This window comes from Dermacentor variabilis, chromosome 3 (assembly GCF_050947875.1).
Source record: "Dermacentor variabilis isolate Ectoservices chromosome 3, ASM5094787v1, whole genome shotgun sequence".
In the NCBI taxonomy this organism is placed as follows: domain Eukaryota; kingdom Metazoa; phylum Arthropoda; class Arachnida; order Ixodida; family Ixodidae; genus Dermacentor; species Dermacentor variabilis.
This window is the reverse complement of record NC_134570.1, coordinates 17,090,123-17,106,773: the sequence shown is the minus strand read 5'-3', so window position 1 is coordinate 17,106,773 and position 16,651 is coordinate 17,090,123. Positions and strand designations below refer to the sequence as shown.

The 16,651-nt window shown below is 48.1% G+C and overlaps 1 protein-coding gene across 1 annotated transcript in view; it reads right to left on the bottom strand.

Moving 5' to 3' along the window:
* Nucleotides 1-16,451, bottom strand: part of DAT (Sodium-dependent dopamine transporter) — a 128,745-nt gene extending 112,294 nt beyond the window's left edge. The window contains exon 1 of the mRNA XM_075684339.1: nt 15,750-16,451. Coding sequence (XP_075540454.1) covers nt 15,750-16,071 — 322 coding nt within the window. The 5' untranslated portion in view covers nt 16,072-16,451. The remainder of the gene's footprint in view (nt 1-15,749) is intronic.
* Between the last annotated feature and the right edge of the window lie 200 nt (nt 16,452-16,651).

The following is a 16,651-nucleotide window of genomic DNA, read 5'->3' as shown; positions in this document are numbered from 1 at the left end:
TAAGTCAAAGATTAGGGTCGCCCACCATTTGTTTTAGTTTTCTGGAATGCTCCCTCAGTCGATCATTCAGGCATCTGCCCGTTTAGCCTACAGACACACGACTTTCCGCAGGTGAGTGGACTCTCGTAGACCAACCCTGCAGCGCAGCGCACAAATCGCACATATAGCGTACTTCGCGCACCCCTGTCTCTCACGATACGACGACATTGTACCTCGATCTCGCACGCACAAGGGAGGAAAGCGGGGGTGAATTGCGCCGCCTTCCGTCTCGCAAAAGACACCGGAGAGAGAGAGAGAGAGAGGGGGGGGGCGTTCTACTCCGGCGGGGGCTGTGTACGGTGCGGCCGCTAGAAAGCAATCTGCGATGGTGACAAAGTGCGCCGAGTGTTGGTATAGCTTCGTGTGCGCTGTGTCCTCGCCGCTTAATTCGCGTTGAAGCGAGAGGCAATACGAAGGACAATTGGCTCGCTGCTGCCGCGGTTTTGACAGCGTTTTGACAGCGAGTGTTCGCAGTCGTCGAGTGAGGTGTTTTCATGTTTGCTGTTTGCTTGTGCACGCGTGACACTATGCTTGTTAATTTAGTTACTTAGCGAATGTTAACAAGTTAGTCGATTACAGTAGTCGATTAACTTCTATCGCACTCGATGCTTCGCCTTTCGGGCGAAACTGCGACTTTTTTATTTCTACGTGACCTCACATAAATGTGTCATAAATGCGCTAGTTTTACCTATGTCGTGCCGCGAGCTTCAAACATCCACGTTTTGAAGTTTTGTAATAGTACGTAATATTCTTGGTCATTCGTTTATGTTATGACTGTTGACGAACCGTTCAGCTTCGAACATTCTCACGTAGCATATGTAAACCACTCATTAGTCGACCAAATCCCCAAAGAATGCACTCATATATTCATTGAGTTTCAGTGAATGGGGCCAGAAGTTAATCAAGAGCAGAAAATAAATATCTACAAGCGCGAGCGACGAGTGACGACTTAATTTGCGGTGCCAATCAGTCATCATATCTTTTTTTCTTCTCGGAACTTTGCCTTTGATAAAAATAATCCCAAGATTTTTTAGCCACAGCAATAATTTGGTTTGAGTTAGGTGATGGTTTGGCATTTTATTGCGGGCTTGTGGCGCAAGGAAACAAGGACAAAGAAAGCATAGGAGGACAGTACATATCTATACAGTTAAGCAGACTTGACAGAACGCCATTAACGAGTGGTTCATCTTTCTTTTTTCGATATTTCTCACTTGTGAACACAAAACACGGCGCCCTGATGAGGTAATGATCCACGTTAGAATGCCACAGTTGCCCATACACTAAGAAGCAGCTCCACCTAAATGAGTACGCGTACAGCATATTTAGCAAATTCACGCCCATTTTGGGATCTGTGCGAAGCGAAGCTTTCGTAAAGCGCTTAATCACACGCTATTAATTTGCCCATTTCATTCGCGCGTGCTTGACGCAAAGGAAACTGGCGCGCGCTCGTCGTCCACCCGTGCTGCGCGGTGTGGCGGCGCACGCGGCGCCTCGAAGAGCTGGTTGGCACGAGAGACGCGCGGTTGCGGCCTCACGGTTTGAGCATCGAGCTGCTGTGATGGGAGACCCTGGTTCGAGCCCACCGTCTGACATTCGATTTCTATATGCTTTTCGGCGAGGCAGCAACCACGGCCTGGAAAGTCCGGGTGGCTTCGCGACGGAACCTTCTCTTTCAGATGCGGTGTTCAACGTCCTCATGTAATTGGACCGTCGGTCACGAGGGACGCGGTGGTGCCGGAGCTCCGGATTCACATCGACCACATCTGTCGTTTTTTGATGTGCACATGTATAGCTAAGCGCCGGAGCGTTGTTGCATTCCATCCGTGTAGGAACTCGACCGGGAATCGAACCACCACTGAAGCTGAGAGCGGTTCTTGACGCAACAAATGGCTATAGTCACAGTGCACAAGCGCCATATGTTTATAGTACGCGAACTAGCCGGTTGAGAAGGGTCCCTATAAACAAAACAAAAAACACCGCCCAAGCACTCTGTACAGATGGTTAATCAGCGAAGCTGAAACGCGCGGCCCCGGTGTTTATCACTGGGTTAATCCCGACGGTTCATCAAACGACGGCTTGGCAGGCTGCCGCGTCCTCCGTACGCAGTTGCTGCTTGCGCTCGGCTGCACGAGCCTGTTCTTGTGCCTGGGCTGCAGCATCGGCACGGCGTAGACGAGCTCGTTCCCGGTTCTGCTCGCGGTGTTGCTGATCGAAAGCTGCCTGCTCCTCAGGAATACGTATGACGTGTGACCTGCCCATTTCGGAGCCGGAGAGAAACTGTCGCGCGCGCGCTCGGCTGCGATGAAGAGCAACGACGTCACCACTGGCAAAGCCAATCGCGCGCCTCTCTATCTCTCTTTTAAGTTATTTTTTTCGCGCATGCGCACATGGTTTCGCCGGAGGCGTTTTCGGCGCACAGGCAACAGAGGTACGGACGTGCGGACGAACCGGCTACACATATACAGCTTCGCTGTAAAATTTGCAACGCTTGTAGTTGACAGTTCCATTTCTAACGGAGGACTGCGGTTACTGACACAACGAATGGCCGAGGCTAGCGCTCAGCCATTTCATCTCGCATGCTTGCCGCTGCAGTGCCTGCTCGTCAAGACTTTGGTTGTCAGCTGCCATTAAGCCCTCTGTCTCAACCGCGCAGATAGTAGATGGTGTCTGGAGTCTAGATTAAGTACGCTTGCTCTAAAAGTGGGTGCGAGAGGGTGCGAAACATTATGTCCATATGAACACGTTTACCAATAAATCATCGAATTTTCACTATCAGAATTGAGGCATATCGTTTCCGAATTCCCGCAATAGAGATACGCGGTCGCGTGGTTTGGAAACACAACCGTAAGATAACGATTCAGATTAGTTTATATTAGCGATTTCTCAATCGACTTAACCACCTTTCGGTTTGTTTGGTGACAATTCTTTTTTTTTCTATTGAGCTACCCACGACCCTTTCGCTTTCTTTTCTTTTTTTTTTCTGCGACGTGACAGAAACATTGACGATATTTAGCGATTTCGAAAGTGAGAAAGTTGCTTTGTGATCGACATTTTAGAACGCGCTTCGATATTGAAAAAAAAAATCTACAAGAAGGCGGCCTAGGGTTTCTGTATAACGGCCCGTGGGTTATAGCTGTGTACATAATGAAGCAACGATTGTCTGCCCTCACGGAGGCCATACGTTACGGTTAATTGCGGCGAGGCAAACAAGCTTCCCATTGTGCTCACAGAATTTATTTTTTTTCATCGTTTATGAAACTCATTTGAATATGTTTTAATGCTGCGGATGAGCACTGCAGTTTCACTAGTATGTTCGATTGATGGACGTTCGCAAGTAAAGCAGTAAATTAAGTACCAAATCTTATTGCAGTAAGTTTTGCAGAACACAGCAGCTGAATAATAGGACAGATAAACTATAGAAAGGCGTAAGTTTCGGACCTGCTGGGCTTGTTCACGCGAATCTGAACGCACTGCCTCCGCTTCTCACGATTTTTGAACAAATCAACATTGCCTGGACCTTTCAGGTGGATTAAAAGGTGGCAATATAGTACTGACCTGCATAAAAGTTACGTAATTGTCACTGCCCTGTTAGAAACATGACAAGGTCATGTCGCATGATGTTTTTCTCCTTACATGAGCGCTGAATACTGGAAAATTTGCAGACATAACGTGGACAAAGTCCATATTTGAGAAAAAAAAATCAGGTGACCCGTGTTATTGACCCGTCTAGATTTACAATCTCAAAATGTCAAGGCAATGTTTAAAAAAATAAAGGTCCCCTACACCTTTCTGGTAATTTCCCGGTTTATCCCTCACCACATGGGCACTAGACGAACGTGACACATTTACATAGATGCGTTACGCCATGTTAGATTATATTACAGCGTTCCAAAAACTCCTATACTATGTATAATTCACGCGACAGTTTTAGCGACAATTTTAGCGACAATGGAGCCAAGCTTCGTAAAAATCCAGCGACTTCATTGTCTCAGTTTAGCGATGTACATTCGAAGAAAATGTTGGCAACTCTGCAAATAACGGCACACTTGTGAACCCTGTGATCCCATGCAGTTATTCAGCCGAGCGGGCGATGCAGGCTTGCAAATTCCAGCATGAGGCAACCCAGCGACGTGAGCAAAGTGGCTTCACCGCTGTTTCTCCCGCTGGCTGCCCATTGGAGTTTAGCGGAACGGGGCGCGTCTGACCGGACTTGGGGGCGCGCAGCTTGGGTGCGCGTCGCGAACGCTGCGCCCGCAATCAGACACTCCAGTGCACAGCCCGCAACTTCTCGCTGAGTGAATCAGCGGGACGCGACAGGACGCACGCACGCTGTCTGCAGCACTCCGTGTTGGAATCGGCATCGCCCGCTCCCACCCATCGAGCCTTCTCCCCCTCTACATTGTGCCGTAAGCAAATCTATACCTGAGTCCCCGTATAATCCGATCCCTCGCCGCCATGCCTCTGGCAACACGTGCTTGCATTAGCACAAATGCTTTCGTTCAAGTTCATTGTTTCATTACAGGTACATATATACAGAAGACGTTATACAAATTACAGCAGATGGGCAAACTATATTTAGCCATGGTTGGACATTCCGTTACCTGATTTACACAACGCGTTCCGCAAGTTCTGCGCGTCTTTCGACTAGTGCCAGGAAATGCCACGTATGTCACTGAGGTCACTGCAGCTCTAAGCCCGGAAAAACAAAGAAAAAAAAGCAACGAGACTGCTTCTTTCTTTCCTCACGCCCCCTTTTTTTTTCTTTAGCGTTAGCTCCCGTTAGCGCCCGATAAGACGAACGCGATTAATGTGTGAACAGTTGGTTGGTTTCACATAGACGCAATAAAATGAAAGGGGGGAAGGGGGGGGACTCGCTTAACATGATTCGCTAATTCGCTTAAGTCAAACTTTTGGAGTCACTACTAATGCTGGTATTCTGCTTGCTGCACGACAAGCAAATCATGCTTCTGTAGACACAAACATCTACGCCAGAGTCAACGATGACGTGGAACCCTGCATACTGACACCTTAGAAACAATAACCGAGAAGATACTAAAGAGAGAGAGAGAGAGAGAGATGGTTCAATAAAAGCTGAAGATGTCAGGGCTGCTATATGCAGGGCTCGCTACTTCCGGTGGGTTCTTTGAGTTGACATGAAAAGGTCAAGAAAGCTGCAAGAAATGCCTCTAGAGGCCGATAATTAAAGTGCCAACACTGGCCAGCAGTCACAAAAACTAGCGGTGTTAACACATGATGCTGCTGATATCGCTCAGAACACTATGCACATTTTTTTTTTTTTTACATTATGGTAATGAATAAATTTCGAACAAGCTAGGTTAACTGTCCGATTTTGTAACAGTGCACAGGTTTGCGCACTGATGACACAATAAATTGATTAAAAGTGCATAAAGCGAGGCTTCTTATCATGCAAATTTAACAAATGTGACTTCTTACTTCCAGCATTCTTGTTTCCATGCCGTTGCATTTATTGTTTTGCGTATTTGGTATTTGGGTGCACCCGCAGTAGTATATTTTTAGTTTTGTCGATTAATTATGCTAAGGTGAACTTCTGATTTGACGAACAGTTGTTCACGGTCCCTTCGAGATCGCGTTAACGGGAGTCGACTGCGCAATTGCGAAAGCAGGGGCAGGGATCGCTTATAATCGAAAGCAGCCTAAATTAGTATTATTACTGCAAATTTGTACTTGAAGATGGAACATTCGACACATTGTCGCTGGAAGGGGATAAGTCAGGCCGTATTTACTTCGAACGGCATACGCATTTTTATGACTAGCTCTGACTCGCGCCAGTAAGTTTGGTGCAGGATGCAGACAATAGGCATCCTCCTCTCGCTCACGACTTCCGACTGCACTCGTGCGTTAGCTTGACGCGAGATTAGAACGCGACACGTGTGCCACTATTACAGCATCGGACATTTACGTTCAGCGTTTGCGGCGTTCTTGCTGCACACCATCGGACAACCGTGTCAAGAGGAAATAACAGGCGGAATTGATCGCCGTGTGCATGCGATAAACCGTGAGGCAGGACGTAAACGTCGCAGACAACTGATGACAACTGTCGTAATTGCATTTGGAAACTTTTTTTTCTTTTCTGATTATCCACGACTGGTCGAAGCACTGCTTTCGGCCAGTGCGTGTTCGTGTACACAACGTCGTGGCCAGTCCTCGGCCATCACCCACATAGAATTCACAGAATATATGGCAATGTGTACATTGTGAAACTTCGTTTCCCGCAGCATTACCGCATCGACAGTGTGCGCAAGTGGAATTCGGTAAAACGGCCACTTCATTTTTGCGCTCTGTTCTCGTTAGCTCTCCTGTAAGTGTGAGCTCACGTATTCTGCCTCCTCACATCTTATAATAATCTTTTTATTGTCTTTTAGTGAATGTTATCTATGACACTGGCCTATTCATGATGTCTCTAAGTTTTCCTTCGTCAGCTTTGGTGTGATATGCATGTGGTGAGGCACTGCATATTCCTTTGTCCAAACTCAGTATTTATATTCTTTTTTTTCGCAGAATAAAAATTGCGATGACAGACTACAGGTGCGCTTGCAAAGAGCGACGCGAACGTTATACGAGACAGAGAGGAGTAACAGTATCGGCAGTGTATATGACACCAACTTAAAAGTAAGAAACTTTATAACAATATAAGCAACATAAAATAAAACACTTAAGAATAACGGAGCCGCCCAAAGTTAAGTAAATAGCAGCCACCCGACAGACATGGGCCGTTTCAGCAATAGCCAGGAGTCCGAATGAAACGTAGTAAAGAGCTGGCCGTAACACCGCGTAGCTGCTGATGAGTGAGCATAAGCTGCACATGTTGCGCTAATCGTGAAGCTATACACGAGTACTGCTCGAGGTGACTGGCAATAAGTTCGGCGCTCAGCAGCTATTCTTCTACGGACCATCGGCCGATTCGTCCCTCCGCCAGGCGTTGTGTATCCGCCGATCTCGTACGCCTGTCACCGTGTTGACAGCCGACAACAGACGCAGCTGCAACACCCAGCTCCCCCGGCAGCTCCAAAGCTGCGCCTTCGCCGAAAACATCTAGCGAACTTCGCCGCACCGTCAAGAACGTTTGCGAAGCGCGCGAAGCCTTCGACATGGTGTTATCATTTCAGGCGACATTTTCTGCTAGCTGAACTCCAATCAACGCACACGTGCACGACAGCAGAGAAACGCTCGATAGGTTTTATGTTTGCGCGAATGAGGCTCTTAACGAGGGGCTGACGTGTATGACGCTCTGCTCGAGATGAAAACGCAAACGTGCGAAACGACACGCACACACAAAGCACATCGCACTCGCACAAAATACACAATAACAGAGAACGAAATCTATACATCCCAGTGTCTCGCTCGAGCACGCAGCAAAGTTAAGATATGCGGCGGTGCTCGTGGGTCCAAGAAATGGGCCCACGAGCCGTGTACTCGCTTGAGAGGAGCGAGTGGCAAAAAAGCGCTGAGGTAAAACATGCGAACGCATTCGTTCGTGACTTACGCACAGCCATGTGGTTCGACGAGCATGCGAGTGATCCTTTACCATACAGGTATTTGCCCTGCTAAGGTTATGTGCAGTAAACACACAAACCAGAAGTACGAGGACGATGTACGCGTACCAAGCAATATTTTCTCTCCACACCAATCTCGTTCGTTTCTGTTTTCCTACATTTTAGTAACTTTGCCAGCGCGAATGCCTGTGAAGTTTTCGCATGTCAACTACCGTCAATAGGGAATCTCTGCCGGATTACTTACTGGCCTCAGACTCGAAGGTGCTGATATTCTTTGCAGCCAGCTCGTTATTTCGGTAACATGGACCACGAGTGAACATGCAGTGTGGAAGCAGTTGCACTGCGTTCATGAAATGCGAATGGCAGTATATCTGTAAAGAAATAAAACTAGCATTCGCTATGCTCTATTCTGTACCATAGCCCCCTTGAGGTGTCAGCTAATTCTGTCCGTTGAAAATATAGTTTGACAATGCACATATCTTGCTTCATTAAAATCATGGAAAGCATGCACGTGCAGAACAGTATAAGAATTTTGGGCTCTTCAGGCAATTTTCTAAAGTTTATAGAATGGACTCCGTATGACAAGTCTCTACACTACAGGAACATCAGATATGAGGACATGAGTTATTTCATTTCTACCATATTTGGAGACAACCTATACCACCACATTAAAGAACGTGAAGAAAAACAATGAAAGAAGTGAACCTGCTGCATGACGACACACTGGCACTCACAGCAACCACCCAGCGGTCAAATTTCGAACTCGTTTTAATAAAACACTTTAGTCATATTATTCAAACGTGCAGCACAGGTCCAATAAGAAGTGTACAAAAATACACGCCACAGGTTTTAAATATAATTATTATGATCAGTACGATCAGGTACCATCTTGGCAAGCATAGTTGTACACAGCGCCTGAAGGGAATACATAGACTAGCAGTTGCTAAGCGCGACTTCCTCCTATTAAACACGCGGGCCTGTTGTACGTCGTGGCAAAGTAAAAAACTACCGCGCCCGATTCGCCCTTGGTGATGCAATGGCACACGCTACCACCGCAAGCGCTAGTGTCTTTGAACGTAAGTAGTTAATAGGCTTGGACTAGGTTTCAGCCAACCAAGTGACATTTCGTCACGTGCAGCCTTTCACAAGTAATCGAGAGAAACAAAAGAAACTGCACTGGCTGTTGCCATATTCTTTATTGAGGCGAGGTTAACTGGAGTTGTCGCAGTTTGCTGGCGACAGCTAATCTTTCTCATTTGCTTGTTAAATAGTATAAGAAATAGCTTGCTTGCTTGTTTGTTTGTTTGTTTGTCTGCCTGTCTATGCGTTCGTTCGTTCGTTCGTTCGTTAGTTAGTTAGTTAGTTAGTTAGTTGGTTAGTTAGTTAGTTAGTTAGTACGTTCGTTCGTTCGTTCGTTCGCTCGTTAGTTAGTTAGTTAGTTAGTTAGTTAGTTAGTTAGTTAGTTAGTTAGTTAGTTAGTTAGTTAGTTAGTACGTTCGTTCGTTCGTTCGTTCGTTCGTTCGCTCGCTCGCTCGCTCGCTCGTTCGTTCGTTCGTTCGTTCGTTCGTTCGTTCGTTCGTTCGTTCGTTCGTTCGCTCGCTCGCTCGTTCGTTCGTTCGTTCGTTCGTTCGCTCGTTCGTTCGTTAGTTAGTTAGTTAGTTAGTTAGTTAGTTAGTTAGTTAGTTAGTTAGTTAGTTAGTTAGTTAGTACGTTCGTTCGTTCGTTCGTTCGTTCGTTCGTTCGTTCGTTCGTTCGTTCGTCCGTTCGTTCGTTCGTTCGTTCGTTCGTTCGTTCGTCCGTTCGTTCGTTCGTTCGTTCGTTCGTTCGTTCGTTCGTTCGTTCGTTCGTTCGTTCGTTCGTTCGTTCGTTCGTTCGTTCGTTCGTTCGTTCGTTCGTTCGTTGTGTTGCGCTGTTTTGTTGTTCATAAAAATATGGACCGTGTATTAGGACCACATATTCGGACCACAAATGTGTACCACATATTAGGATAGGCAACAACTTCCCTCTTCTTTTATTATGAAAATTTCAGGGATTGGGCCAAGTGTGGGATGAATTATCGGACAAGATAATCGGAAATAAACGGAAAGGCTAAACTGAAATTCAAATTGCTCTCCATCTGTCTGTGTGCCGTGCTGTGTCTTTTTCTCTTATTCCTTCTTTCTTACGCTTCCAGCAGGCTCACGTGGTGTTCTTTTGAGTGGTTCATTCTGTTTGACTGGTCCATGCAATATTTTTTGACGAAATGAATTAATCAATGAAATTTATTCAAAACGAAATGGCTGTGTGAAATAAGTTAATAATCATAATAAAACCAAGACAGGGCTTTAGCCGGAGGAGCATACACGTTGCGCTCCTATTTGCGATCGGTACTTATAAACAACAGAGTAAACATACCATAAGCATCCATAATTCCTCTATCTTTTTCGACAATCACGCTTTCCCTCTCGATCAGATAGATGCGCATTACTATATCTTGGTCCGTAGCTTCATTCATTATCCAATCAACTTATTGTCACGACCGACACGCCCTCACCGCCAAAGGATTGTGTAGTTTGTGCTCTTGCATTGCGGTAATAACAATAGTACATGCATGCACTGAAGGTACCACAAGCGGCCAGAAAACTACTCTAGGGCTGCTGTTTCACAACAATATTTATGTGGAGTGGAAGCTACACAGCTGACGCGAGTCAAGTTATTCGGGTGCGCGACATGCTTGTGCGTCTGCGCTGCATGCAGCTCTGCGTGTCGAACGTCAGCCTCGGAAGCTTCTATTCCAGTTGCGCAGAATTTGGCAACAAGGTGTGGTTCCGAAACGTCCCACGAGTGCGGCTTTCGAGTTGAGGCGGAGAGAGAGAGAACTAAACTTTTATTTTCTGAAACGCTAATCCGAGTCAGACCCGGATCACCCTGGGTGGGAGGATTCCTTTTTCCAAGAACTCTCTGGCTTGGGCTGCCTCCTTGGCCCGGGCGACGAGACTGCATTGGTCGTCCAGGTCATCAGAGGAAAGCTTGGCCTCCCACGTTTAAATTGTCGTATAGATGTGCGGTGAGTTGGGGCGCTCCTTTTGTGCTTCTATGGGGCGGCCTTCTTTGGAGTCGTCTTGTGGAGCTTGTGAGGTAGGGTCTGCGGATGTGTCACGCAGTGGGCAATCCTGGACCATGTGTTGCAGGGTGTCCGGAACGTCGGAATGGGGGCATGTGTACAAGTACTGCGTAGGATATAGTCTGTGCATGATTATTCCGTGTACGTAAGTGTTGGTCTGTAGGCGGCGCAGGATGATTTCTTTGCTCAGATTCTTGTGTGGTGAAGCGTACGTTCTTCTGCTGAGTCGGTGGTGTTACAGAAGCTCCGAGTACTTTAGGGCGATGTCATCAACGTTGGTGGCCGGCCTAGTGTGGGATGGCAGGAAAGCCCGGCTGGTATGCTCGCGGGCAGCGGCGTGTGCCGCCTCATTTCCTGCCGTGCCCTGATGGCCTGGAACCCAGTTGATGTGGGTGTCGGGGAGCGGGGCGCGTGCGATGTGATTTCTAAGAATTTTGAGTGCGGTTTCTGATATGCGTCCTTTTTGATAGTTGCGAGCTGCTGCTTGGGAGTCTGTTGGATTACTGCTACTTCAGGGCAAGTTGTTATTGCCAGAGCGATTGCCGTTTCTTCTGCAGTCTCGGGGGCCCTTGCTCGGATGGTGACAGCTGCAAATTCTTTGCCTTGGTGATCCGTGACGCTTAGGGCAAAGGCGTTGCGTTTAATATACCGGGCAGCATCGGTGTACCTCGTATCAGGGTCTCTCCCGTATTTCTTGCTGAATGCGCGGATTCTGCTTTGCCGACGCTCCTTATGGTAAGTTGGATGCATATTGCGCAGTATACTTGCAACGCTGATACAGTCCCGGACTGCAGGTGGGATTCTTGCTTTCAGGTCTGTGTCTGCAATGAAGCTTTCACTGTAGTTGAGGTAGCGCAATAGTTCACGTCCGGTGGGTGTGAGCGTGAGTCGCTCTAGTTGGCTGATCTTATGAGCCTCGACAAGCTCTTCCCACGTATTGTGGAAGAAAAGAATTTTATGCGCACGAAGTTCTCAGCGAAGAGTGAGCTGCGTTTGAGGGATGAAACAAACGATGCCGCAGAAATGCTTCTGGTGCACATGAGGTTCGCGACGTGAAGAGAGAATAGCGCCACGTAGTCATCGTGCACGAAGACACCGACGGTCGTTAGCCTTTTTGTCTTTCTGCATATGGCCGCCATCACGCCATGGCATTCCAGGCGCTGCACCTCGCGCGCTCCCACCGTATGTGCCACCCTGAAATGGTTCGTCAAGTCGCTCTCGCGATGCTTTGTGCGTCGATGGCGCCTTAGAAAAGAGGCTACGAGAGCCGGCAGCACCACGGCGGCCGCCCTCCTGGTTTCTACTCCGGTCGCGCTTCGCCGTCAGTGAGTGAGCGACAAGCTTCTCTCCCGCCTACACGAGAGCTTAAAGTAGGTTCCTCTGTAAGCTCGGTAACGTGAACTATGCAAGATCACGCCGATCCATGTGCCCACCTCGTCTCCTATCTCGCGTCAGAGTGACACTTGCCCTGGCTAAAATCCTGTCGCTCCCACTGCTCCCCGTTATCTTAGCACGCGACGTGACGGTGCCAAGCCCGCCGGCGGGAGATGATGCCACACGTAGTGCTCGTGCACGTTACGTCGACGGCGTCGCAATGCCCCGAAACGTGATAGACGAGGTATCGTGAAAAGCTGCGCGCCAGCTGTACTGCTCGGACATGCTTGTGATGTTTCGGAGAAAAAGAAGAAGACTCGAGTGACAGGAAGAGGAAGAAGAGGAGGGCCAAGAGGCACGCTTGTAAATAAATGAGTGCACTTTAACTCGTATATTATATTTGGCGCAGCCAGTCATGGTGGCTCGAAATAACGCTCGTAAGAGCGGATGGGCAGGCGACCGTGAATACCATCTAGCCTGATGGCGAAGACCCAGTGCTCCTTCAGGTATCTGCGACTTGGTCGGAACTGCTTCCGCATCATCGCTCAGAATATACTTTTTCTCTCACGTTTTCTCTCCCGACACCCGTTTAAGCGCCGAATTCCCCGTAATGGGTATGTGCGCCACATATAGGAAGTAAGCAAGAAGAGTAAACTGAGCGAAGAGATCGGGAAAGGCATGCGGTACTCATCGATGCTTCTACATCCGAAATTGAGAAAATGTATCCGGGAGATTCACGTTCCAAGAGGAAGATTGAGTGCGCGGCTAACATTTAATTGCAAAGGCTGACGCAGCGACAAACCATATACAGCACAAGCTGCCGCGACGTGTTCTTGAAGCCGCGTGCAACTCACCGAAATCCCAGAAACTATACATCCATGAAATAAAGCCCGATTGTTTCGATGGGCGGTCCACTACAGCCACATTGTGGCTAATATTTTATGAATGCGTGTGTACAAAGAAGCAGTGGATGTCTTCGGACGACAAGTTGTGTTACATGCGCCGTTTTTTATCGGATAACGTCGGGAAATGGTATGACTTTCTAATTACAAGCCGGTGCAGTCACCAACGGCACAAATGGAAGGATAGCTTTCCGCTTTTAAGTGAAATCCGATTGACCGATGGGACGATGCACTAAACACAGAAGGGACGCTTTTGGATTACTTTTCTTTAGAAGAGATGATTGGTCTACGTTGCCGACCCTAGCCTTCCGCACTGTGCAGTCCTGCCATTGATGAGACTCGCAAAGAAGTGCGCCCACACACTCTCCGATTGCCACAGATGACTTGCTTACTTGCCCAAGTATGTATCCTGTGATCGCCTAATAGAAGACCCATAAAAAAAGCCCAATATCCAATCACTAAGTACTGAAGTGCATGGCGAAAAGCGAGAATATCTGAATATTGAGTTCGACCATTGCGTTGAAACGAGAAATGTGTACCTCTTGAAATCAAACCTTTTATATGTTAGGACATAAATGGAAAAAGTGTGGACTCACTAGTAGACACTAGAGCGTCAATAAGCGTGGTGACCTTGTTCAACCAGTAACCTTGTTCAAGCGAGCAATTTGCATGAAGGGAGATGCTACAGCTAGTGTTCAAAGCTACGACGGAAAAACTAGAATGTTGCAACACAGGCCGTATATAGAAGTTGGATTTTGCGGGCATCGCCTGATAGTGGATGCCCTTGGCGTGCAATGAGTTGACGCCTCGTTTATTTTTGGATTTTGGCTTATTTTTTTTCTGGAACTGATGCGAAGCGAACGAATATGAACATTTCCATGGAAAGACGTGTTATCGTTTGACGGATAGTTAGAAGCGCCTATTATGATAATGATAATGATGGAGCGCTGATCAAAAAAAAAACTTGGCAGACATTTTAGCTCTATCGTTTAGTAATCGTTCGGTAATATCGCGTGGTTGATAATCCTTGTAACACGCTTTTGTTCTATATGTTCGTGCATCTTGTGGCCGGCTGCATCAAACACGTTGCTCACTGCTTATCTCGTGCTGCTGAGCACTATAGGTCGCGGGTTCGATGCCAGGCCACGGCGACTGCATTTCGATGGGGGCGAAATGCGAGAACGCTCGTGTACTTCGACTTATGTGTGCCCTAAAGAACCCCAGGATGTCAGAGTTAATGCGGAGCCGTCCGCTATATACGGCGTTTCTCATCGTCATTACAGTTGTGTCCCATTGGGGGAGGGGAGGGGGGGGGCACGTTAAGAAACTGCGTGATTCAGTCAGTTTCTCCGTGAACCGCTTTAAAACAAGCAACGTGAACACCGATACGACCGCAGCGGCATCATCCATGTGGACGCACATTTTACATGTGCGTAGCCTTCTAAACCCCCATACTTGATCGTGCGCAATTTCATGCGCGACTATTTTCAATTAGCTAAGATAAATGTGCATATTAATGATTCCAGTTCTGTCTTCTTTCTTTATCTCTCTCTGTCTCTCTGTAAAGCAGATATTTTATTTGTCTATGCCGATGCTTTTCCCGAGAGCCGTGTCCATACTGCGTTCATGCTGTGAAGGGTATATAGGACGAAGGTGGAGAGCTAAGGATCCGGGAAGGACATCACGGATGCCGGGATGTTCTTTTGACGCCAAGACTTGGTTGCAGCAGAGACGGAGAACTAAGTCCGTGAAGCATTTCGCGGTTTTGGTAGCCACATGGCTTCAAAAAAAATCAATATACAGGTCTAAAAGAACCCTATAAAACGTCAGTTCAACTGCGCTTGTCCTACTGTGTGTGTTAGTCGATTGCTGTCTTCGTCTTCTTCGCGCTGCTTCAAGTTCGCCCAAATCAAGTTACTGCATGCCAGTTCAACTTTTCGCATCCGTCACAGGGATTGCTACGGGTACTTGTCTTCTCCGTAGCTGGTAAATGGCCCGTATAAGTGCTGCATGCGGCATAAATACGGTGAACAAGCGCGGAGTCTGGCAGTTGTGCCCCACTCCGCTCAGGCTCGTTAGCGTATTGCCTCCGTTTCAGCGCCTCTGTCGGGGCAAGGCAGGCGACGATGAGGCATTGCAACGAGTTATGCGCGTGCGTGCAACGCTCAGGACCCGCGGTATTTCTTTCACCCTGCAGCCTTTCCTTGGCAGTTGCGTCGCCGATTGTCCTCGGTTCGCGACAAAACCAACTGACTTCAGCGAAATTCTGCGAAGTGCCACTAGGATACTCACACCTGAAATAAAAATCGATTTGCGCGGCGCATGTGCATACGCTGTGCAGCGCAACTCAAGAGTAAGATTAGGCGCTTATTGACTAGATCGCGCATCGATTTTTAATCACGGTTTATTTTTTTACCACTCACCCCAAAGCACTAGAGACAGCAAGTAAGCGGGACCGCTATCTATTTGTTCTTTGTAACGCTTATACTGTCGCTATTTAAGATGATTCGTATATCTGCCTACGAGAGTGATGGTGCGAGAAATAGCATTTGCACAGTTGTAAGTAATATAAATCCGTGCTGTTATTCCATTTATAAATTGCCATATATTTTATTTTCTGGGTACCCAACTGCGCGCAGCTGACTAACGAAGGTGCGCTTGCAATTTCTACTACAGTTTATCCGGCCCGGCCTTAATTTAGTCCTTATAAGCTGAGGCCGTTCCAGGTTTGAGCTCGATGTATGAGATAGACTTTGGGAGAACACTCATCTGGGAGAAGTGAGCGATAACACTTACCCCCGCCGTACGCGTAGCAGAGGTAGGGAAAGCGCCACACATTGGAGAGGTCCACAGCAAATCCAATCACGGACAGGAGGAAATCGGCCTTCTTGCCCCATACTTCTCTGTCGCCGGACTTCCGGTCCAAACTGTCCGTCGCATCCTTGGCGTCGGAGCGGGGAGTCAAGCAGACTTCCGTCACGGCCTGAGAACCGGAGTTGTTGGCTGATGACGAATGCTGCTCGTGCCGATCAGAAGCAGCCGCGTTGCAGCCACCTTCGTTGACCAACGACGCCTTGGGCTCGCCCGCCAGAGGCGAATTTTCGTCTGTTTCCGCCATGCAAACTGAGGCAGCGTGTCTCTTCTAGCGAGGACTCGAGAGCACGTTGTTCGCAATGGGCCAAGAGACGCGCATTCAGCTGGACGCACCTGTTGCTCAAGTTAAGCTTGAAACCTCTCACCGCAAAAGCGAAAGATGTTGGTTTGCGCGAGGTCCTAATACCTTCGCCGAGTTGATTTGTCAGTTGCCGCTTTTTATCCACTATTTTTCTTGCTCCTTCCTATTCGTTGAAATCGCCTGCTCGACGATCCCCAGCAGACGACGCGGCCGCACCGCTGAGCAGACGACGCGAGTGCGCTCCCTGCTTCGCATCGAAGCACCGCTCGCAGGGCACGTGATTCGGGTCGGCCAATAGCATCGTGCGGGTGTCGTCATCTTTGACCAATAGGCAAGCGAAGCTCCTGAAAGAGAAGAGAAAAACCGAGGGAAAGAAAGTTCTGCCGCCTCGAAGCTTTTCGCTGAACTCCCGGGTGCCTTTGCCTGGCTTGAAAAAGTAGCGCCGGCATAGCGCCGGAGACCAATAAAGCAGTGCAGTGTGCACGGTTTGCGCCCTTGCAGAAACCGCGGGGCGCGACGCGTC